At 45.5% G+C, this 23,477-nt stretch overlaps 1 protein-coding gene and 1 pseudogene across 4 annotated transcripts; one reads left to right on the top strand and one right to left on the bottom strand.

Moving 5' to 3' along the window:
• The first annotated feature begins 6 nt into the window (after positions 1-6).
• LOC125542597 lies at positions 7-5,569 on the top strand (annotated as a pseudogene).
• A 152-nt stretch (positions 5,570-5,721) lies between these two features.
• LOC125542567 (disease resistance protein RPM1-like) lies at positions 5,722-10,594 on the bottom strand. 4 transcript variants are annotated; one of them, XM_048705664.1, is made up of 5 exons: positions 10,272-10,594; positions 9,983-10,176; positions 7,788-9,759; positions 6,740-7,688; positions 5,722-6,218 (listed from the first exon to the last, which is right to left on the bottom strand). In XM_048705664.1, exons 3-4 carry the CDS (start codon positions 9,544-9,546, stop codon positions 6,757-6,759), a joined length of 2,691 nt encoding a protein of 896 aa, XP_048561621.1. In that variant the 5' UTR covers positions 9,547-9,759; positions 9,983-10,176; positions 10,272-10,594; the 3' UTR covers positions 5,722-6,218; positions 6,740-6,756. The 4 variants fall into 4 exon arrangements, with proteins under 4 accessions (XP_048561621.1, XP_048561606.1, XP_048561614.1 ...); XM_048705649.1 differs by having other exon boundaries at positions 6,740-9,759; XM_048705657.1 differs by having other exon boundaries at positions 5,722-6,211; positions 6,740-9,759.
• Between the last annotated feature and the right edge of the window lie 12,883 nt (positions 10,595-23,477).

The raw sequence follows: 23,477 nt of genomic DNA, 5'->3' as shown, positions 1-23,477 counted from the left end.
GTGCACCTTTGGTTCAAGCGCAATGTTGGTCGACTGGAACTGAATCTTTTTCTCCACAAATGTATTTGAGAAACCAGGTGGGACAGGTGCCCTTGCCGTGGGAGATGGTAGAGTTGAAGATGTTTAAGTGGTGTCTTGTTGATAAATCGATGTCACTGCATATCCAGGCCAAGGCTTCAATGACAGTCTTTTGCTTCAGGGTGACACTGCACTCATGTCAATAAGAGATTAAGAAAATGAATTCATTAGAGATGAGTAAGAACTGTCAACAACAATTCATTCCATACTCCATTACACTGAAATTAAAAAACCAGAATTATACTTATCAAACTGAGGTTTGAACAAATAAAAAGGTTAATGGGTTAGGCATTTCAAGCAACTAACCACCTACAGACCAAAAACCCTTATATATAATATCATAATATGAGATGATAATCTTAAAACATGGCCACAACTTGGTCAGTCATACACTGTTACGGTGAACAGAGATTGTAACAAACAGCTTCACCTGTAAAAAAAAACTGTATATGAAAACTGTTTCAATCAATACATATTCAAATACGATACTCTAAATAAAAAAACTGTTCCAATCAATGGCAGGGGGTTCAACTATGATACTGTATAAGAAAGCTGTTTCATATTCAATTATGATACTGTATATAAAAAACTGTTTCAATCAATGTCCAACTCATGCTATCAACAAACACTTGAAAGGCAATTAATTCTGCTTCCGATGTGACAAATAAGACAAAAATCGGTAACAGGAGCATAGCTTGGCACTCCAATTTCATCATGAAACTGAATAGTCTTTGTAATTTACAGCAACATCGTTTCCAGATTGTGTTTCCAACAGCACATGGCCATGCTCTCAAGAACAGAGTTGGCCATGCTAAAGCTAGTATGCAGGCAACAGGAACTACCACTAACTGATGAGCAGAATACTCATCTCACACAGCTGTGTTGCAAGTGGAATAATATCGTGGTCAGAAATCCTCATCATGGAGACACCTGCATACTCCAAGGGTAACAGAACCGTCTATGGTCGCCAAATGGCAACTTGTTCATTTATTTAAGTAACTGCTGATCGGTAGTCCTTGCCACTTCGTGTTGATAAGGATAAAGAATGCTAATGCTTACCATCTGCAACTGATTACAGCATGAGAAGAATGGACTTTTCCCCATAAAGGGTGTTTTATTAACTCAAATTGTCACGTCACAAGAACGACTAGAACGACGATTTCAAGACCTTGCCATCTGGAGCAAATTTGAATCCAAATAAGATTTACAACCTTAATTAGTGATCCCTGATGCTGCTCTAAGTAGTACTTGCATGCCTTTGCAGCAAAATTAGGGACATTCTATATACTTGAGCCAGACGTCTACTGACATTCTATATGCTCCAGCCGGCAGTTAACCTCGACAATGACTGACTTGGGCCGGCAGAGACGAACAGTGGACTTTTCTCCTCTGCAAGGGAGGCAATCGTGTTTCAGGTTTAACCTTTCCCCTCTGCAAGCTCGTCCCCCTCCTTGTTCCCGGCTTCTCATAGTCATAGACCAAGAACCGATTCATCTTCTTACAACCTCCAACAGCAACCATGGGTCCTGCCAATCTCCTCTTAATCATACTAGCAGCTGCAGCACAATTGCTCTCCGAGGCACAGTTGAACTTCACCGAGTATCCCACAACCAAGCTCTCAACATCGTGGACCAACAACGAAAGCTCCTTCACCGGGCCACACGTTTTTCAAACCCTCTTCTATGATAGTTCGCCGGCCGATCCATCGTAATCAGCTCGCCACAAACCTTCTTCGGACCTTACATTGGTGCAGGTTTCTTCTGCGCCTCCCCCTGCAACGTGTTCTTCTTTGCCATCTACATTTTCCACATCCACAGTGCAAGGAAGCCTCACGTGGTATGGTCTGCTAACCCGGGTCGTCCTGTCAGTGAGGGTGCCACCATTGAGCTTACCATCGATAGGAACTTAGTGCCCCGAGATGCTGATGGTAGCCTCGTATGGTCCAGCGGCAGCTCCGGGCGGTTCGTCGCAGGCATGGTGATCACCGAGGATTGCAATCTGGTGCTATCTGATCGCACAAATGGAACTGTGTGGCAGTCATTTGATCATCCCAGTGACACGTTGCTCACTGGGCAGTCACTACAAGAAGGTATGAGGCTTGTAGCTAACACTGCCGCCACAAATTGGACAGAGAATCAGTTGTACATGACAGTTCTCCCCAGAGGATTGTATGGTTATGTTGAATCCACACCATCACAACTCTACTATGAGTTTGCAGCAACGGTGAACACAGGCAATGGTCCAACAAACTTTACATTTGGCAATGGCAGCCTCAGCCTCCTTTTGCAGCCAGAACAGCCAAATGCGCCATTAATGTATAGTATCCTACTGCCAGCAGCTAAATCCACTCAGTACGTGAGGCTAGGGTCTGAGGCACAAAGGATGTAACCAAGATGGGAGAATTGTCTGATGATTGTGAATTCCCAACGGTGTACGGAGAGTACGGCATATGCACAGCTGGGCAGTGCACATGTCCATTTCAGGACAACTCAAGTTCAATAAACTACTTCAAGCCAGTGCATGTGCGCAAGGCAAATCTTGGCTGTGCACCACTGAATCCAGTCTCTTGTCAAGAAATGCAACGCCATAAGCTCTTGACCCTTGCTGACGTTTCTTACTTTGATGCCCACCACACAATTGAGAATGCAACGAATGTTGACAGTTGTAAGCAGGCTTGCTTGAAGAACTGCTCCTGCAGGGCCGTCATCTTCAGATATCACCTCAATGATTCTGAGAGCAAGTGCCTGTGGGTGACCAAGGTCTTCTCCTTGCAATCAATACAACCTGAAACAGCTCTTTTCAATTCGTCTGCTGCTTCTCATCCTGTTGCAAACAAAAGGAAGGTTATTCTAGGCATCGCCTTTGCACTTGTTACTACTATCATATTCATTGCCATTGTTATCACTGTTTGTCTGCTAAGGAGGGGAAAGTATGAAGACAATGATGAAGACCTCCAGTTTGATCAATTACCAGGGATGCCAACAAGGTTTCCATTTGACAAGCTGGGAGAATGCACTAAATGGTTCAGTAAAAAGCTTGGAGAAGGTGGATTTGGGTCGGTTTTTGCAGGGAAATTAGGCGAAGAGAGAGTTGCAGTCAAACGTTTGGAAGGTGCTAGACAAGGAAAGAAAGAGTTTTTGGCAGAGGTTGAAACTATTGGAAGCATAGACCGCATTAATCTTGTCAGGCTGATTGGCTTTTGTACAGAGAAATTTCAAAGGCTTCTTGTATATGAATATATGTCGGGAGGGTCACTTGATAGATGGATCTATTACCGCCATGACAATGCCCCACTCGATTGGCACACACGGTGTGGCATCATTCTGGGTATTGCCAAAAGCCTATGCTATCTTCACGAGGGGTGCAGGCGAAAGATAGCTCATTTGGACATCAAACCGCAAAATATTCTCTTAGATGAGAACTTCAATGCTAAAGTGGCTGATTTTGGACTATCTGAGTTAATAGACAGGGATCAAACACAAGGTAATGACGATGATGAGAGGCACGCCAGGGTATATGGCACATGAATGGTTAACCTCGCAAATCACTGAAATGGTTGATGTCTACAGCTTTGGAGTAGTTGTCATGGAGCTAATAAGTGGGAGAAAAAATATTGATAATTCTCTGCCTGAGGAGAGTTCTGATTGACAAGCATAGTGACGACATGGTCTCGCACCAGGAGCAAGTGATTCAAATGATGAAGCTTGCAGTGTGGTGCCTGCTAAATGATGGCAGTCAAAGGCCTTCCATGTCAACGGTGATAAAGGTATTAGAGGGTGGGATGAGCATAGAAACCACTATTCTTCACAGATTTCTCAACACAAATACAGTCTTGCCCCTAGAAGATAATCCAACTGCATATTCAGTTCAACCTCAAGCATCAGTTTTATCTGGACCAAGGTGAAATGAGTGGCCAATGAGAAGAAGACATCCAACTTAAAAACACACTTGGTTTTCATCACTGTTTTTTAATCTTATCTTATTTGTACATTGGAAGTATGTTTTGAATAGCTTGAAAAGAAAAATTACTGGCAAACTAGTAATAATGTACGTGCAATGCACATTTATATTAGGTAGAATATTAGTTGCACGTTATATTAGGTAAGATATATCTGTTGCACGTTGGTATTTAGTAGTATATCAATTACTTTTTCACGGGAATGGTAGGATATTAATTACATGGCAGATTTCATGGGATAGCGTTGAGTCAAAACGTGTTTATAACCAATGGCAGTGGTGGGTAATTAGAGCGTTAAACGTGTTTGGTGCTCACCATTGGAGGGATTTGAACCGTTAGATAACATGATTTGACGGTTGAGATGGTTTGGATCTGCCCCTTTGGGTCTTTTTATATTGGTATAGATATATATGTTTCATTGTTTGTTCGGTGGTCTGTACCACATACCTTTTCATCTGCAGAGTACCAGTCCACCTCTTCTGGTAGCCCAAAAATATACTCCCTCCGTAAAGAAATATAAGAGCATTTAGATCACTACTTTAGTGATCTAACCGCTCTTATATTTCTTTACAGAGGGAGTATTTGTGAGCTACGTGCTGAACTAGGAAATTTACCTGCAATGTAACTAATAGTATATCAATCTATGGAATATTGAATTCCCTGATTTTGCAAATAGTGTTATGAACCTGATGGGGATAAGCACCAAATGGACTTAACAATAGAAATCTTTTTTTAAAGTTCAGCAGCAACACTACATATATTCCTGCTAACAAAAGTATGGTACCCCAGTTAAATTCAGCAGCAACACTTGAAGACTCAGCACTATATGGGGCGCCTCAAGGAGGAAGACGCTGGCCAGGCTTAGGGATAAATCCACTAGTTTGCTATGTTGCGCTCATGTCGATGATATATTGAAAAAGAAGAGACGAAACCATTATAGACAAGCAAAAACTGTCGGTAGCAATTCATCCCATACTTCAGTACACTATGATCCTTTTGATGCTACTATATAGGAGTTCTGCAGTGATGTAACTAAACTTTCTAGACCAGCGAACTTTGATCAGAGGGAAGATGAAAGTTACTAAACTTGTTCTTTCCAATAAAAGTGGTTAGCAGCTAATGGTACAGACTACAGAGTTGGTGCTTAGATGATAATTACCTGCATTTGCTGGCATCTAAGTATATAACTAAAACAATGTCAGCATGTGCAGCTTTTGGTTCAAGCACAATGTTGGACGACAGGGACTGAACCTTTTTCTCCACAAATGCGTTGGACAAACCAGCGGGGACAGGTGGCCTTGCCGTGGGAGCTGGTAGCATTGAAGATGCTTAAGCGGTACCTTCTTGATAAATCGATGACACTGCATGTCAAGGCCAGGGCTTCAATAACACTGTTTTTTGCTTCAGGATGACACTGCACTCATGACAATAAGATATTAAGAAAATGAATTCATTAGAGACACCTCAGTGATGCACGATAACATAGAACATACAGACCAAAAATCGTATATATAATATCATAATATGAGATGATAATCTTAGAACATAACGATAACTTGGTCAGTGATACACTGTTACGGTGAACAAAGTTTGTCACAAACAGCCTGTACATCTGATGCATATTCACTAGAGTTCCAGTCAATGGCAGGGGTTCTGGTCCAACTCATGCTATCAACAAACACTCAAAAGGAAACTAATTCTGCTTCCGGTGCAACAAATATGACAAGTTTGAATAGAGTCTTTATAATTTACAGCAACAATCTTTCCAGATTGACTTTCCAGCCATGCTCTCAAGAACAAAGTTCACCATGCCAAAGTACGTAGGCAACAGAAAATACCACTAACTGATTAGCAGAATACTCATCTCACACAGCCCAATGTTGAAAACATCACACGGACATCGTTCCAGAGCCCGAATGCATAGTTCTTTTCTCTGTCTAGCAGCTAAGAAATGTTTCCAGACATCTGCCTTGTATTGTCTTCGATATAGAATAGTAACAAGGAATTTCATTGAGTACAGATGTAATAACTAAAAACTGCAACACCTCATCGGAGCCCAGCTTAAAATCTTCACTCCCCATCAGAGCCTTGAGACGGGAGGACAGTTGGCAGATCAGCATCGATCCTGGTCTCTTCCCAAGCAAGCAAAATGTGCTTGGTAGTGCAGAGCAGAATCTGATAACTATCACAAACAGTGTCAATCAGACAGGGTAGTGGATGAATCTCTATCTATGTCCATTTAAAAAAAACTTTAAACGAGAGAACACAAACGTAGAAGGAAGTACTCTTTTGGCAAAAGGACATGCATTACATTAAAACAAGGAGCATATTCCATACAGAAAAAAACTCGAGTTACAGCTTAAGTCACAAAACGTACGAGGAACTAGAAGTTATATTAACTGATGAAAGGACACATATCCTAAATACAGCATAACATTTTTGTACGTCGGAGGAACTATTAACTGCATGATCAGTTTGCTTGTTTCTTTCCCGGTCCTACCAGTTACAGGCTATGTACTTGCATACTTCAAGTCTATTAAAGAAGATACACATGAGCATGGAGAAAAGAATCACATTAATTTGCTTTAATTGAAAAATTCATAACAAATTTGTGTCAGCCATTGCTAGCTACCAATTGCTAATTTAATTTAATTATGTCAATATATAATATATGCATGAAAGACAAAAACAGCAAAAACCAACCTTTGGAGCAGCGACGATCACCTAATCCTTTCCCAGAGTCCTTTATGGCTCAGTCCAACTGTAACATTCCTTATGTGGCTAATCTGCATTGCATCTTCACTACATTCATCTGAATATCTCTTCTCCAGGAGCTTCTCTATTAACTCTTCTGATGTATCTTCCAGAATTAATTTTTCAAGGGATGCTAGGTGTTTGATGCCATCTGGAACAAACTTTAGCTCAGGGCAGTCTGTTAACGATAGCTCGATCAGATTTTGCATTGCACCCTTCTCTATTCCAACTTGGTTGAGTTGTGCTGCGCTCCGGATAAATAGATGTGTAAGATTTGGAAATGACCCTGTGTAAAAATACAACCTCTTCCCTTCAAAAGCCTTCCTTAGCCAAAGAAAGCGTAGACCACGTAACACACAGAGACAGGAAAAGGTTTCCTCATCAATATTGGAGAATACCAGCTGCAACCGAGTGAGGCTATTAAGGTGTGACCAGGAAGAGAAGAGCTGAGGCATCGATGTTTTTTCCAGCTTCCCTCGTAAAGCAAGCCAAGAAAGGGTTGGAGGTAAATATAGCCCTTCAAGCCACATCACCTCATTCTCAGCTGCAGCTACAATTGCGAGATGAACAAGATGGCTCATTTTGGTGATAGCATTGCTCAAGTCAGCAGAATGTTCACTCTGAACGTCGCACACATCCAATGTTCTTAGCTCTGTCAGAGCTCCAACCTCATGAAGAAACTCTGGAGTGGCTTTGACACGCTGAAGAGCCCGCAGTCCTGCCAAGTGTTGTATGCCACTAGGGACCTTGACCCCACCTGCTCTTACATTCTCTGATGTGCTGAAAGTGGATGACGCATAGAGGTATCTCAAATTCTGAAGTTTTACGATACTGTTTGGCAAATACGTCAGCTTAGAATGCACAGCATCCAAGACTTCCAAGTTTTGCAACCTCCTCACTGCATCAGGCAGGCTTTCGAGATCAGTATATCGAAGGCCCAAATAACGCAAGTTAAAAAAGTTGAATACCTCATTGGGCAGCATCTTGATACAAGTACCTTGCAGATCCAACATCGACAACAGATTCGAAGATGTTAAGATAGGCTTCAGCAAATCAACATTGATATACCTCCCAAATACATGGAGCGAACGAAGATGTGTTGCAGCAGTTCGGCTCAGGTGTTCAAGGTTTCCCCCCTGGACCGATATGCGACGTGCACCCTCCACAGAGAATGCCCCAGTACCAGAGCCACTATAAACTTTACCAAAGCATTCCTCCTTGGCTTTGTTGAGGGCAACAAGGCGTATGACTTCATGCATCCGACAGTGTTTCAGTCGTGCGGCATAATTCCTTTTCACTACCTGTAGTAGGCTTCGATTCACAAGCTCAGCCAAGTATCCATCAGCCACCTCCTCCAATGTTCTGCTCTCTTCCTTTTCCCTGATAAACCCCGCTGAAATCCACTGCCTCATTGTCTTCCTCCTCTGTAATACATAGTTTTCTGGGAATAATGCACAATGTAAGAAACAATTCTTTAAATTGTATGGAAGGTCCTCCAAGCTGATCTTTAGGATCATATGAGCATCAGGGATCACATCTTTGACCAACTGTGAATCCAAACCCCTGTACACATTCTCCCATTCGGCAGAAGTTGGGGGTTTGCAGGAGAGTAGGCGGCCAATGCAAGCGATAGCAATAGGCAAGCCTTGACACTTAGCTATGAACTTCCAAGCCAATTTCTGCAACTCCAACGGGCACTGTTTGTCAACATGATTCCAGAAGGCCCCATTGCAGAACAACACCCAGGAGTGATGTGCTTCTAGCGGTTCCAAGTGAACTGCAGATTCACCAGTTGCCAACTGTGACACTTCATGCTTTCTTGATGTGATAATGAATCGGCCGGTACAATTAGAAGTAGGAAAGGCATTCCTTATCTCCGACCACACAAGCGGAGTCCAAACATCATCCAGGACCAAGATGTACTTTTTACCTTGAAGATAGTTGTTGACGGACTCTGCTAGGCGCCTCATCTCAAAATTGGCAATATTGCCTGCGATGCCAAACTCGGCGGCTATCTTCTTCAGCAGATCTTCGAGATTGTAACTCTCTGACACTGTTACCCACGCCACGGCGTCAAAATCCAATTTCACCGTGTTGTACACATGAGCAACCAGAGTGGTTTTACCAACACCAGGCATCCCCCACACCGTGGTGACTTTGCTGTTGCTCTGCTCCAGATAATCACCACCGCCACTGCCCGTCAGCCACCGTATCAACTTCTCTTTGTTCTCCTCGATTCCCACAAGGTCCTCATCCCTGGTGAAGTGCAGGGCTTGACCTCGACTTGTCGATTTGGCAGCAGAAGCAGATCCGCCGATTCCTGCAACGACTGCGTAATCCTGCTTCCTCCTCTTGGCATCTTTCAGCTTGACATCGATTTCTTGGAGCTTGGCTGCCAGGCGGCGCCAGGTTTTGATATGCTTGAGCCTCTTCTTCATCTTGCCAGCGAACCCTCCGTGCTTGCAGTCCTCCAGCTTGTAGGTGAACTCGTCAACGACATCCTCGATCTGGAAGGCGAAACCCCTGATCTCGCCAACGAAGATGGCTGTAGTCTTGTCAGTGTCCTTGAACTGCTCCGCCTCCTGCAGGCAGGCCTGCATGCTCTCCAGCTCCGCCTTGGAGTCGCAGATCTTGCCGAAGAGGCCCCTGAGGGCAGAGGCTTCCTTGCCGAGGAGGGCCCCGCCAAAGATCGTCGCCTCTTTTGCCAGCGCACCCCCCAGCGTGACCACTAGCTGCCCGACAACAGCCTCCGCCATGGTTGTTGAGAATTTTCCTTTTTCTCAGATAATGGTTGTGACAAAATATCATTCTCAATTCAGTACCAACATCAACATACCACTGGCCTTATTTCTTTGATCACTCGAACCCATTCAGCAAATCTGACTCACCTATATTGTCCTGATTTCCTGTAACTACCACTTGTCGTCGGCTTAGGTCGATGGTTTATTTGGCCTTTACGAACAATTAACCTGTAAAAACAGCAGAAAGAAGAGCATCAGGGACAATAGCATGAGCATTGAAACAAATAGAGCAGCAGCATCGATTTCTCCTAATTATCTCTCGCCCAGCAGCTGCATCAAGCGGCAGCAGCAGCCAAATCTGAAACCATACTCTGCTCTCACACCTCACACAACACAAGCGCGGCATCTAACACAAGCGGTAGCAGCAACCAAGCCAGCAAATCTCACTCACCGAATTCTCATTCGAATACCAACAGCCACAGATCGTCCCCCTTATTTCATTGTGCAGTCCAACCCATTTAGCAGCTGTCACACACTTACATTTTTATCAAATTGATTCCATACAAGCATCAAAGGGCCTCTCTCTGTCTCTCCCCAAACGCAAAGTAGGTCGATGGCTCATTTGGCTGTGATGTGATGGAGAATCTGTAAAACAATTACAAATAAGAGCATCAGGCACAAGAGCTATCGGTATTGAAACAAGTAGAGCAGCAGCGGCAGACAAATCTGAAACCACACACTCTGCTCTCCCGCCCCTCACACAGCACAAGCGCAGCATCTAACACGGGCGGGCCACCTTCGCTCGTCTCTCGCGGCCGCCGGTCCTGCAGCCTCCCCCTCTCCCAGACCGGGGCAGGCAGAGCAAGGGGACGGCGGCGCGAGCGAGGATGTTATTAACAGCTGCTACTGGCCCTCCGCTCTCACTCTCGCTCCCCGTCCGCATCCACGCCAGGGTGGGTGGTGGCGCAGATCCGGGACGGCGCGGCCGGGGGGTGCTGGCGCCCACCGGACCGGCGTCGACGCAGAGCAGCGCGGCGCGAGCGAGAAAGAAGGGGAGAAGAGAACCAACCTGCAGAGTAGAGCTTTCCAGATTCGATTGGTCTTCTTCCCCCAATTCTGCAGCGTCGAGGGTATTTTCTATTCTGACCCAAAATTGTGGTTTCATTTGTCCATACAAAATTTGTATAAAGATCAAAATTATCGACCAGAGGGGCTGAATGAAAGATTTTAATAATTTCTTTTCTTCTTGAAGAAAACAGACTTATTATTTCTATCAGGCGTCCCTTTGTTTCAAAGAGAGGTGGACATGTTATTCACATTTAATTTCATGAGTTTATTTATTAAGATAAACATTTAATTTGATTTTTTTGAGTCTAAACACACTTTATTCATCATAAAAAGTTCATAGGAATACAATGGATATCTGGTAGGTTTGTAAGCCACAAATGGCGCCCATAATCTAGTCCGAAAGCATGTTTAGCAAGGCTATGTGCCTCGATATTTGTCGATCTACCCTCAAAGATGAAGGTGCATTGCTCAAAATCTCTCGCTGTCTCAGTGATCTCCTTGATTACAGCAGCGTAGTTCCCTCCTGTGGCATCTTTGATATCCCGGATCACTCCCAGGCAGTCTGAAGCAATTACAACCCTGGGGATCTGCAAGTCCATCGCAAGGGCGAGTGCCTCTCTACACGCCAAAGCTTCCAGAGTCGCAGGATCAGCCGAGGCTCCTAAGAACAACCATGTTTCGTCTCTGCATATCGCACTGAAGGAACCCGCAAGGGAGTTTCTCGTTGCTGCCCCGTCCACTCTGATCTTTGCCACTCCCGGCGGTGGCGGTATCCATCTAGCCCGCGTTTGCACCGGGGTTGGGTGCACTGTCCCTTGCCTTGCCTTGGGCGTGCAATCCTCGATCTCTCTGATATACTTGGTGATAAAAAGATGCGTAGACAAAGGGCTCTGAAAGATGTTCTCATGCAGCGCCTGACGACGTGAGTGCCACAGCGCCCACAATGTAACTGCAACCTGGGTAAATTCTGCAGGTGAAAGCATATCCTGAAGGACAAACAACCATCGTCTCGCATCCGGCTCTTGGGTGTTGTTCAGGGCCTCAACCAACTCAGGATCTTGTAGCGCCCACACACATCGGGCGACTGTGCAGTGAAGAAAGGAGTGCTGCCATGAATCTTCTGCCCCGCACAAGCCACACCGTGTGCTTGTGGACATGTTTTGGTGATGTAGTAGGTCTGCTGTGGGGATAGATTGTTGTGCTAGCCTCCATAAGAAAATCTTCACCTTAGGCGGAACATTGACTTTCCATAATTTCTCCCACGCCTTGGAATCTCTGTCCAAATCAGAAGAATTTGCTCGGCCCTCAAGTCATGCTTCTCTCCTCATCTTGGTGTTAACCAACATGCGGTAAGCAGATCGGACGGAAAACACTCCATTCTTTTCATGAATCCAAGACCAGAAGTCATCGACATGTCTCGTGCACAAAGGTATCGACATAATTGTCTGAGCATCTGTTGGAAGGAAGATTTCCGAGATCAATGTGCTGTCCCATTGAGCATCTGGCATGATTAGTTCACTGACCCATTAAGGTGGATCCACTATCCTGCTCACTATGGGTCTCATATTAGCCGGACGAGGTAACCAATTGTGGTTCCAGATCTGCGTTGTTTGACCGTTGCCAGCCCACCTTATTAGCCCCTGGGTCATCACGTCTCGTCCCTCCAAGATGGCGCGCCAGATCTGGGAAGGAGCAGAACCCAACTCCGAGTCCAAGAAATCCATTGTCGGGTGATATTTGGCCTTCAGTACTCATGCACTAAGGGACTCCGGGTCTGTTAGAATTCTCCAGGCTTGTCTTGCTAGCAAAGCTAGATTGAAAAGCTATATATCCCAGAATCCCAAACCACCATAGTATTTTGGCATCGTCATAGTGCTCCATGATACCCAACTAGGCTTCCGTTTCCCCTCCTTGCTACCCCACCAAAACTTTCTGTAGAGCGAGTTGATGTGCTCATAGCTCGTGGGAGTTTAAAGCATGATATTGAGTAAACAAGAACCGCTTGTGCAACGGATTTAATCAAAACTTCTTTACCTCCGGCTGACAAAAGATTTTCCATCCACCCCTTGATCTTGCTCCAGACTCTGTCTCTGAGAAATTTGAAAGCTCCGTTTTTACTAACTCCCACATCTGTGGGCATTCCAAAGTATCTATCAGATAGAGATTCGTTTGGAATATTCAGAATGTTTTTTACCTCATTCTTCAACGAGTTCGGGCAGCCCTTACTGAAAAACACCGAGGACTTTGATAAGTTTATTCTCTGGCCAGAGGCATTGCAATAACTATCCATCACAGAAGACAACTCATTTGCTCCAGTTGAACTGGCTTTGACAAACAGTAGGCAATCATCTGCAAAAAGCAAGTGGCTTACCGGCGGAGCCACTCGAATACCACCGAGGTGCGATGATTCATCTTGGGTTTTTAAGAGGCACGAAAGGCCCTCCGCTGCAATCAAAAACAGGTATGGAGAAATTGGGTCTCCCTGACGGATCCCTTTGGACAGTGTAAATTCCTTAAGCTTACTCTCATTGAAGAGAACAGAAAATTTTACCGAAGTCACCATCCTCATGATTGAAGCTACCCAAGTAGGGGCAAAACCCATCTTGGTCATGATAGCTTCAAGGTAGGTCCACTCAACACGGTGATATGCCTTCATCCTATCCAGTTTAACTGCACAGTACCTATTCCGCTGGGCTTTGTTCCTTTTCATAAAATGCAAGCACTCATAGGCTGTTATGATGTTACCTGTGATTAAACGTCCAGGCACAAAAGAAGATTGCTCTTGAGAGATAATGCCAGGCAATATTTGTTTCAACCTATTGGATAACACCTTGGAGGCAATCTTATATAACACGTTACATAAACTGATGGGTCTGTACTGCGTGAGGGAAGTGGGATCTTTTACCTTTGGTATTAAAACAAGGATTGTTTCATTGATAGCCTCTGGACTTTCCTCCCCTCGCAGTATGCGAAGTACAACCTTTGTCATCTCGCCACCACACAACTCCCAGTGTCGTTGGAAAAAGTGCGCCGGGTATCCATCCGGCCCTGGAGCCTTCATGGGATACATTTGAAAGAGGGCAGTTCTCACTTCGTCTCCGCTTAAGGAGCAGTGAGGAGCAAATTCATCTCAGGAGTGACCTTCGAAGGGACTGCATCCAAAAGCTTCCGCTCCAGAAGCCTCGTTGCTCGTTTACTGCCGCTTAGAGTGGACCCTACTGGACCGCCGCCTACCTGCATTCCTGCCGGTCGGACCGACGTGACGGGACGGCCGACAAGAGCCGCTTCAATGCGAATGCGTCGGCCGAGAAGCCTACTTCGGCCGATGCGCCAGCATTGAAGCTGTGTTGGCCCGCCTACCCCGGTTATTTAAGCAGGTTGGTCGTGCTGACAAACGCTGCCACATCTCCTCCTCACATCGCTGCCTCGCCTCTCCTCTCTACCGCACACTGTCACGATAGCCAAGTCCATATTGTTAGGAGCATCCGCGGGAAGCTTCGAATCGTGGCACTGCCGCCCACAGTCCACAGGCCCATCGGGGTCCACCGTCCCGATGGTCAAGACGGAGGTGGCGCTCTTCTTACCGAGCTCGCATGGATGGACGACAAATATGCGCGGTAGCTCGAGCGACGCTCTTCAACCGTGGGCCGGCGTTGCCCAACTGCGGCATCCAAATCAGAGTCGCCTCAAGAAGGAACCGATGCCCCCACCCCGACACCACATCGAGGAGGAGCTGACGTCACCCATCCCGTCATTTACGGCGCGGCAAGGAGGTGGTGCCGCCATCCCTATCTATGAGGTAATCATCCGGTACCTCAGTTAGTTTAGTTTAGTTTTCGTAATTTCATTTTTTTGGTTGAACTTTGTCAAATTTCATCACTTTGGTTATAAATATACTGAATATCATCTGGTTTCACTAGATTTTGTATCAACCCATGCATGCTTGCAGACGGTGCATGATCAGACACTAACCAATTCACAACTCTCCAAGAGCATCTGCCTCTTCTTTAGGAGCTATTCTCCGTCGCACTACGACAACGGAACATGAGACAACGAGGGCTCATGCGCGGACTAACGTCATCCATCGATGGTGTCCACTGGCGAGAACGAGCAGGAGTACTCATGGACCAAAGAGATAATCTCAAGTGGGGCGTGAGGCGCTAGAATAAAGAAGAAGTTGGTTTCCTTGAACATAATGTACTCCCTCCGCTCCGTTCTTTGACACTACACTAATGTTAAAAAACATCTTACATTATGAGACGGAGGGAGTATATGATAGGACTGAGGAGGGATGGGCACCCACCGCGACACCGGGAGCCGTCATCAGACTTGTCAAAGGATTGTAGCCACTGATGCCTGCCGGGTGTGCCAGACAGGTAGAACCAGGTGATGTATGGGCACCTCATGTCCATGTGATATTATTACACGAAAATGATCAAAGATAGGTACATGCGTGATATATTGTGGTTGTGGTTGTGTGTTAGTGTGTGCATGTATACTGTTTGGAGGACATAATTAGCTCGGTCCTAGTCGTCTTTTCTTATCTTATGGGTCATATGTTATTAAAGTTTCTTGTCTCTTATGAATACTTCGGTTGTAGTATCCTATATCCTATATATTCTTAAAAAGTTCATCATAATTCTCTTAACATGCAAAGTGTTCATCTCAACGCACTAACTCATGCTTTAAGTCTTCTCTCCCACTAAGCCATGCATTTAAATCTGCCACATAAGCAAACCATGCATTTAACTTATAAATTACAATTATGTTTGCATTAGTCTATGCATGTAACACTCCCACATCATACATGCATGTTAGTCATCCTTCATATTTTTTGTAATACAACAGTTCTATTTTTATACACCTTTTTGTTGTTGATTTTCAAGCATATATTTTCTTTTCATTAGATTTAGTTATTTTTGAGCAACTATTTATGTATTTTTAACAAAATTACCGCAGCAACACGCAGGGCATCATCTAGCTTGTATTGTTATATATAGGCCTTCAGCCTTCTTTTCTTTCTGTTCCATTTTATTTTCTTATATATTTTTTGTTTAAAATAAATATAAAAAATTATTGACAAATACATGAATCTTTTTTGTAAATACATGAACATGTTTTGAAAGACATGAACACTTCTTAAAATTACAAGAACATCCTTTCTAAATAGGTCAACATTTTTTAATCTATAAACATTTTTTTTAAAAGTTGCTGATTTTTTAAAAAGGTGCGAACCCTTTTAAAATCAGACTAATTTTTTTTTGAATGGTCACGGGGGGGGGGGGGGGGGGGGAAAGAATCCCCACCTGAATTTTTTTCATTCATAGTTGCCTATGAGGCTTACAGCCGCTACAAGATGGGTTCAAATGAACCAGAATTAACAGGGCTACATGAGAGAAGAAGGAAAAGAAAACACACACACACACACCAAACAACACATAAGAGGAAGAGAAGGGAGTCACTCCAAGAACCCTCGGAGACAGCTGATTGATGAGAAAGCTCATCACGACCCAAGCACAGCGATCACAAGGGTAGAGCTCGCAGGGCATGACAGCGGGAGGGACAACCCAGCTTGAAGAATCGCCGGAGTAATCGAACGGCCTTGGTCAACCGAGACCCAGTCTCGACACTGCACCATCGGCGTAATCGAAAGGCAACGCACATCCGAGACAACACAACGCGCCGACACCACCTGTGTCGTGGGTGTGGTCGAAGGGTTGCGCGCGGCCGAGACGACGCCACGATGCATGTGTGCCACTACTGGAGTCGAAGGGCATCACAATGCAGAGACACACCATAGAGCCCGGTCGCATGGACCACCCTCGCCGCACGTGGTGGTCGCCGGTGTAGTCGAAAGGCAAGGCACCACCGAGGGCAACCCCAACCCCACCTGGGTTCGATATACCCAAAGGGTAGGCTGGCCGAGAGCACGCGCATAGACCACCAACACCAGACACGCCATAGAGCTCCGACTAGGATCCGAACGCATGAGCCTAGCAGCCGGCAAGGAGAAACCACCACCACCACTGCCACGGTTCACCTCGCATCGAAGAGAATACCGCATCCATGGCCGCCATCTGCAAAACCATGGGGCACACTAGTACAGACGAAAACAACGTCCTCTGCACTGGTGGCGAGACAGAGAAGGCTCAACACCCAGCCACAACGGCCCCCCTCGTAGGGAGCGCGTAGCCACCATGGTCGCCATCTGCGAAACCACAGCACTAGCCAGCCCCAACGGCACCCCCGCTGCAAGCTGATGGCCGAGCAAAGAGGCGGCACAACTCGTGGACACCACCGACCAACAGAGGCCGGCATACAGCCGGTGCCCACCTCACACGCCCGGCACCACGCCGGCCAGCAAGATGGACCGACCCAGATCCCCCCAACCAATGACTAATCTGGGTTGTGAACCTGTCGGATCTGACGCAATAGCGCCGGATCCGCGCACCCCGCGGGAGCATCAGGCCACAAACTGGGTGGAGGGGGGAGGGGGGTGGGGGAGGTTGTCAGACCACACCGAGCTTAGCCACCGCACCACGCGGCCGCCGGATCATGGACGAGAGCACCGGATCCGAAGACGCCCGAGGCAGCCCGGCGAACCTCCCACCGACGAGCACCAGGGCGCCACCCAGGCACCCCTCGCCCGCAGCACAAGCTGCTCCACAGCCCACGCCAGCCACCGCCGCCGTCTCCCACCACCTCAAAGCTCAAGGACGCGCGCCGAAGTAGCGCGGCGCCGTCGGCCACCACCCGAGCCCCCTGCTCGATGGGGGCACAACACTGAGTGTCGCGGCCCGCCGCCGCCAGATCCGTGGGGGCTTTGCCCGGCGGAAGCCATAGGCGGCGGCAGGAGGGAAGGAGAAGCTGGGGGGGAGAAGGTTGCGCGGGGAGGAGTAGCGCCGCCCGAGCCGCCCTGGGAAGGACGACGCGGGGTTGGACTAAAATTTTAATATACATGAACATTTTTAATGCTTTATTTAAGAAGTTAAGCATTATTTAAAAGAAAACATTTTACTATGTGTGTAAATATATTTTTTAAACATGAATATTTTTAATTCTTTTTATTGTAGGTTTGATTACAATATATACTTTTAAGCAAATCTCCAAAAAAGGGGGGAAAAGACGTACCTATTTGAATGGGCGGTGGCTTATCAGCGAGGCGATTACAAGGGCTGGGGGTGACGAGGACATGGCGGCCAACGCGGGCCGCGGGTGGAGGGACACGGCGGCTCGACCGGTGTTTGCTTACGGGTCGTCGAGGAGGATGACCGCTGCAGTGACGAGGGCAGACAGCAACGGTGTTTGATACGTTGATTTTATAAGCTATATATATACAGAAGAAAAGCTTTCAGTGAAACTTGAACTCAACACCAACGTTTAAATCTGTAGTACTAGTGAACTAGCTACTTACTACTTCCGACTCCGATTTTCTGCCACAAACACTCACATCACATAAGTGAAACAGTCTTCATAAATGAGACACCACACAACAGCTTGATCCATAAATGATGGCTTCTGAAGCTGGCTATGCCTCTATCAGTACCGCTAAGACTGCTCACGGTGGGGAGTAACATAGAGTAGTAACTTGCTGATGTTACTACTCTATGTTACTACTTCCATAGTGGGTAGTAACTTATGAGTAGTATCATGAAAGAGTTCATTTATTAGGCTATAGACTCATTATGTCTTGAAATGTGTGATGTTATAGTAACTAGCTAAGTTACCGCAAACCTCTCTCTCCTCATTAATTAGCTGCCACATAAGCAATTTTGTATTGAAATGTGTGATGTTACTAGTCAAGTTACTCCCACTATGACTAGTCTAACAAAAATTGGCAGAACATGTACACGAAAGATACTATAACCCAGTCAGTCACAGGAGGAAGAAGTTAGAATGGCATATTTTTACTTAAGCAGGCCCCGTAATCATTGTGGCCACAAACGCTGGGCTCTGTATTTCTCGTAGTTACCTTAAAACACTGCATTGAGATTCAGACTCTACCAGGAACACCAGCTTATTGGAATTATTACAGCAGAGATCTTCTGATGAAACCGCTGCTGCGGCTAGTATAGAGCATTCATTCTCTTCCCCTTTATCAAAATTTAAAACTCAACACGGAGAAAGGGTATTCACAAGCTAACATATGCACAGAAATATCACCACTGGAAAGAGCAGTGTCGGCAGTACACTAGTAGAAAACGGCCCATTTGTCCCGATTGGTAAGGGCCTTTTGTCCCGGTTCCTGAACCGAGACTAAAGGGTCGTTACTAATGCCCTGGCCCTTTAGTCCCGGTTCAGTCCAAAACCGGGACAGATGGGCCTCCACGTGGTCTGTGCGCCGAGCCCAGGCAGGAGGGCGTTTGGTCCCGGTTGGTCAACGCTACGTACTATACATACGTATAGAGAGGACTAGACACGCTAGCTAGCTAGTAAGCAAATGAAGGAAACAGAAGATCTTCATGAACATATATGCATACAGAGAGAAGTGATATCGACCACCTCTTCTTCTCCGAGAGATTGGTCGAACAATAAGTTCTCGTATATCTATCCGACACTACCGGCTACATATATACAATAATTATCTCTTACAAATATAACCTCCTAACATACGGACGCATGGTCCACATAGTATTCTCCGTCTTCAGCGATCACGTGGTAAGAAAGAATGCTGCCAATTCCTCTTGAATTGCTCGCATGCGATCTGGTGCTAGGAGTTCATCCCGCATCCGGAACATCTAATTTGAAGAAGGGGGTCAATACATATATATATATATATATATATATATATATATATATATATGAATGAATGAAACTCAACACAAATGATGGTAATAAAATAAAATTATGAATATTGTTATTTACGCACTTTATATTGTTTGTCAGAGTAGCCCCGCTCACAGGTCGTGTGACGGATGGACTCGCAAATGTAGTATCCACAGAAATCATTCCCTTATTCCTGCCACAACTACTTTACAAGAAATAGAGGTCAATCAAACTGATAAGCAAGAATGCCAAATGGTATTGATGAAATTAGCGCTTGAATCACTAGGAGATGCGCGGAACATGCTACTATAGTACTTACTTTCGGGTGTCTAAATTCCAGCTTCTTTGGCAGTCCTGGAGCTTTTTTGGTGAATTTTCTCCAAACCCTGCGAGACAAAGAAAACAATTACTTGATATCAGAAATGAACAAAGTTGCTGATATGGTGTATAATGATCGATTTAGCTTACTTCTCGAGCATTTGAGTCATGTCCGCATACTCTTGGGGATCTTTTCGTTTCGAGTCTAAGACACTTACTACTCCCTGCTCAAGCTTATTCTCTAGGAGAATATAGTGGAACCTGCACACGCATGCATAACTCATCAATTACATTGCTATAACCTGGACTAATATATAAGGGAAACCGAATATGTACAAGACAGTAACACTCACTTGAAGTTGTAAGGAAAGAGTATTATATCTTTGTTTTCATTTATTACCAATGATCGTAGCAAGTTGGCCTCGGTATCTTTGGCATGAAATTTAACCTCAGTTGCATCTATGAGATTTGTGTTAATGAACCCAATATCACCGACTTGTCTTTTCTTCAATTCGACGATCTTCAATCTGCATAATATAGTGAGGATAATTATAAATACATGCAATGAAAGAGCTGACCTATATAGAGAGACTTAATGACAGAAGTAGTACTACTTACAGACAGTAGCAGGTGACCGTTTGATTGAAAAGCCAATTGATTGAAAAGCTGAAGCCTCTCGGAGTTGGAATAAACGTTTTGATAGTGTGATCAAAGCATTTGGTTTTATACAGACTTTCGGAGAAGCCTGTATTTACAAGAAAGTGAGTGGGAGCTCTGTAGCATTTCTGATATTATATGTGGATGACATATTACTGATTGGAAATGATATAGAATTTCTGGATAGCATAAAGAGATACTTGAATAAGAGTTTTTCAATGAAAGACCTCGGTGAAGCTGCTTACATATTAGGCATAAAGATCTATAGAGATAGATCAAGACGCTTAATTGGACTTTCACAAAGCACATACCTTGACAAGATTTTGAAGAAGTTCAAAATGGATCAAGCAAAGAAAGGGTTCTTGCCTGTGTTACAAGGTGTGAAGTTGAGTCAGACTCAATGCCCGACCACTGCAGAAGATAGAGAGAAAGTGAAAGATGTTCCCTATGCTTCAGCCATAGGCTCTATCATGTATGCAATGCTGTGTACCAGACCTGATGTGTGCCTTGCTATAAGTTTAGCAGGGAGGTACCAAAGTAATCCAGGAGTGGATCACTGGACAGCGGTCAAGAACATCCTGAAATACCTGAAAAGGACTAATGATATGTTTCTCGTATATGGAGGTGACAAAGAGCTCACCGTAAAAGGTTACGTTGATGCAAGCTTTGACACTGATACGGACGATTCTGAATCGCAGATGTTGGAAATATGCCCTAGAGGCAATAATAAATTAGTTATTATTATATTTCCTTGTTCATGATAATCGTTTATTATCCATGCTAGAATTGTATTGATAGGAAACTCAGATACATGTGTGGATACATAGACAACACCATGTCCCTAGTAAGCCTCTAGTTGACTAGCTCGTTGATCAATAGATGGTTACGGTTTCCTGACCATGGACATTGGATGTCGTTGATAACGGGATCACATTATTAGGAGAATGATGTGATGGACAAGACCCAATCCTAAGCCTAGCACAAGATCATGTAGTTCGTATGCTAAAGCTTTTCTAATGTCAAGTATCATTTCCTTAGACCATGAGATTGTGCAACTCCCGGATACCGTAGGAGTGCTTTGGGTGTGCTAAACGTCACAACATAACTGGGTGGCTATAAAGGTACACTACAGGTATCTCCGAAAGTGTCTGTTGGGTTGGCACGAATCGAGACTGGGATTTGTCACTCCGTGTAAACGGAGAGGTATCTCTGGGCCCACTCGGTAGGACATCATCATAATGTGCACAATGTGATCAAGGAGTTGATCACGGGATGATGTGTTACGGAACGAGTAAAGAGACTTGCCGGTAACGAGATTGAACAAGGTATCGGGATACCGACGATCGAATCTCGGGCAAGTATCGTACCGATAGACAAAGGGAATTGTATACGGGATTGATTAAGTCCTTGACATCATGGTTCATCCGATGAGATCATCGTGGAACATGTGGGAGCCAACATGGGTATCCAGATCCCGCTGTTGGTTATTGGCCGGAGAGTCATCTCGGTCATGTCTGCATGTCTCCCGAACCCGTAGGGTCTACACACTTAAGGTTCGGTGACGCTAGGGTTATAGAGATATTAGTATGCGGTAACCCGAAAGTTGTTCGGAGTCCCGGATGAGATCCCGGACGTCACGAGGAGTTCCGGAATGGTCCGGAGGTAAAGAATTATATATAGGAAGTGCCATTTCGGCCATCGGGACAAGTTTCGGGGTCACCGGAAGGGTCCCGGGGGTCCACCGGGTGGGGCCACCTGCCCCGGGGGCCACATGGGCTGTAGGGGGTGCGCCTTGGCCTATATGGGCCAAGGGCACCAGCCCCTAGAGGCCCATGCACCAAAGGGACAAGAGGAGGGGAGAGTCCTAAAGGGGGAAGGCACCTCCGAGGTGCCTTGGGGAGGATGGACTCCTACCCCCCTTGGCCGCACCCTTCCTTGGAGGAAGGGGCAAGGCTGTGCCCTCCCCCTCTCCCTTGGCCCTATATATATAGTGGGGGGGGGAAGGGAGGGCAACCATACCTAAGTCCTGGCGCCTCCCTCTCCCTCCCATGACACATCTCCCTCCTCCCGCAGCGCTTGGCGAAGCCCTGTTGGAATCCCGCTACTTCCACCACCACGCCGTCGTGCTGTTCGATCTCCATCAACCTCTCCTTCCCCCTTGCTGGATCAAGAAGGAGGAGACGTCGCTGCTCCGTACGTGTGTTGAACGCGGAGGTGCCGTCCGTTCGGCGCTAGGATCATCGGTGATTTGGATCACGACGAGTACGACTCCATCAACCCCGTTCTCTTGAACGCTTCCGCGCGTGATCTACAAGGGTATGTAGATCCACTCCTCCCTCGTTGCTAGATGACTCCATAGATAGATCTTGGTGACACGTAGGAAAATTTTGAGTTTCTGTTACGTTCCCCAACAGCAGACCGAATACGTGTTTACATTAAGCGGTGGAGCTGTCAGTTGGTGCAGTTCTAAACAAAGCATCGTAGCGGGATCTACATGTGAAGCGGAGTACATAGCTGCTTCAGAAGCAGCAAACGAAGGAGTCTGGATGAAGGAGTTCATATCCGATCTAGGTGTCATACCTAGTGCATCGGGTCCAATGAAAATCTTTTGTGACAATACTGGTGCAATTGCCTTGGCAAAGGAATCCAGATTTCACAAAAGGACCAAACACATCAAGAGACGCTTCAATTCCATCCGGGATCTAGTCCAGGTGGGAGACATAGAGATTTGCAAGATACATACGGATCTGAATGTTGCAGACCCGTTGACTAAGCCTCTTCCACGAGCAAAACATGATCAGCACCAAAGCTCCATGGGTGTTAGAATCATTACAGTGTAATCTAGATTATTGACTCTAGTGCAAGTGGGAGACTGAAGGAAATATGCCCTAGAGGCAATAATTACAGTGTAATCTAGATTATTGACTCTAGTGCAAGTGGGAGACTGAAGGAAATATGCCCTAGAGGCAATAATAAAGTTATTATTTATTTCCTTATATCATGATAAATGTTTATTATTCATGCTAGAATTGTATTAACCGGAAACATAATACATGTGTGAATACATAGACAAACAGAGTGTCACTAGTATGCCTCTACTTGACTAGCTCGTTAATCAAAGATGGTTATGTTTCCTA

The sequence above is a fragment of the Triticum urartu genome, chromosome 1, assembly GCF_003073215.2.
Source record: "Triticum urartu cultivar G1812 chromosome 1, Tu2.1, whole genome shotgun sequence".
Taxonomy (NCBI): domain Eukaryota; kingdom Viridiplantae; phylum Streptophyta; class Magnoliopsida; order Poales; family Poaceae; genus Triticum; species Triticum urartu.
Note: the sequence above shows the minus strand (reverse complement) of the source record. Positions and strands in the feature narration are given on the sequence as shown.

Coding starts and splice junctions, on each gene's coding strand:
- LOC125542567 (XM_048705649.1), bottom strand. CDS start 9,546: ATGGCGGAGGCTGTTGTCGGGCAGCTAGTGGTCACGCTGGGGGGTGCG.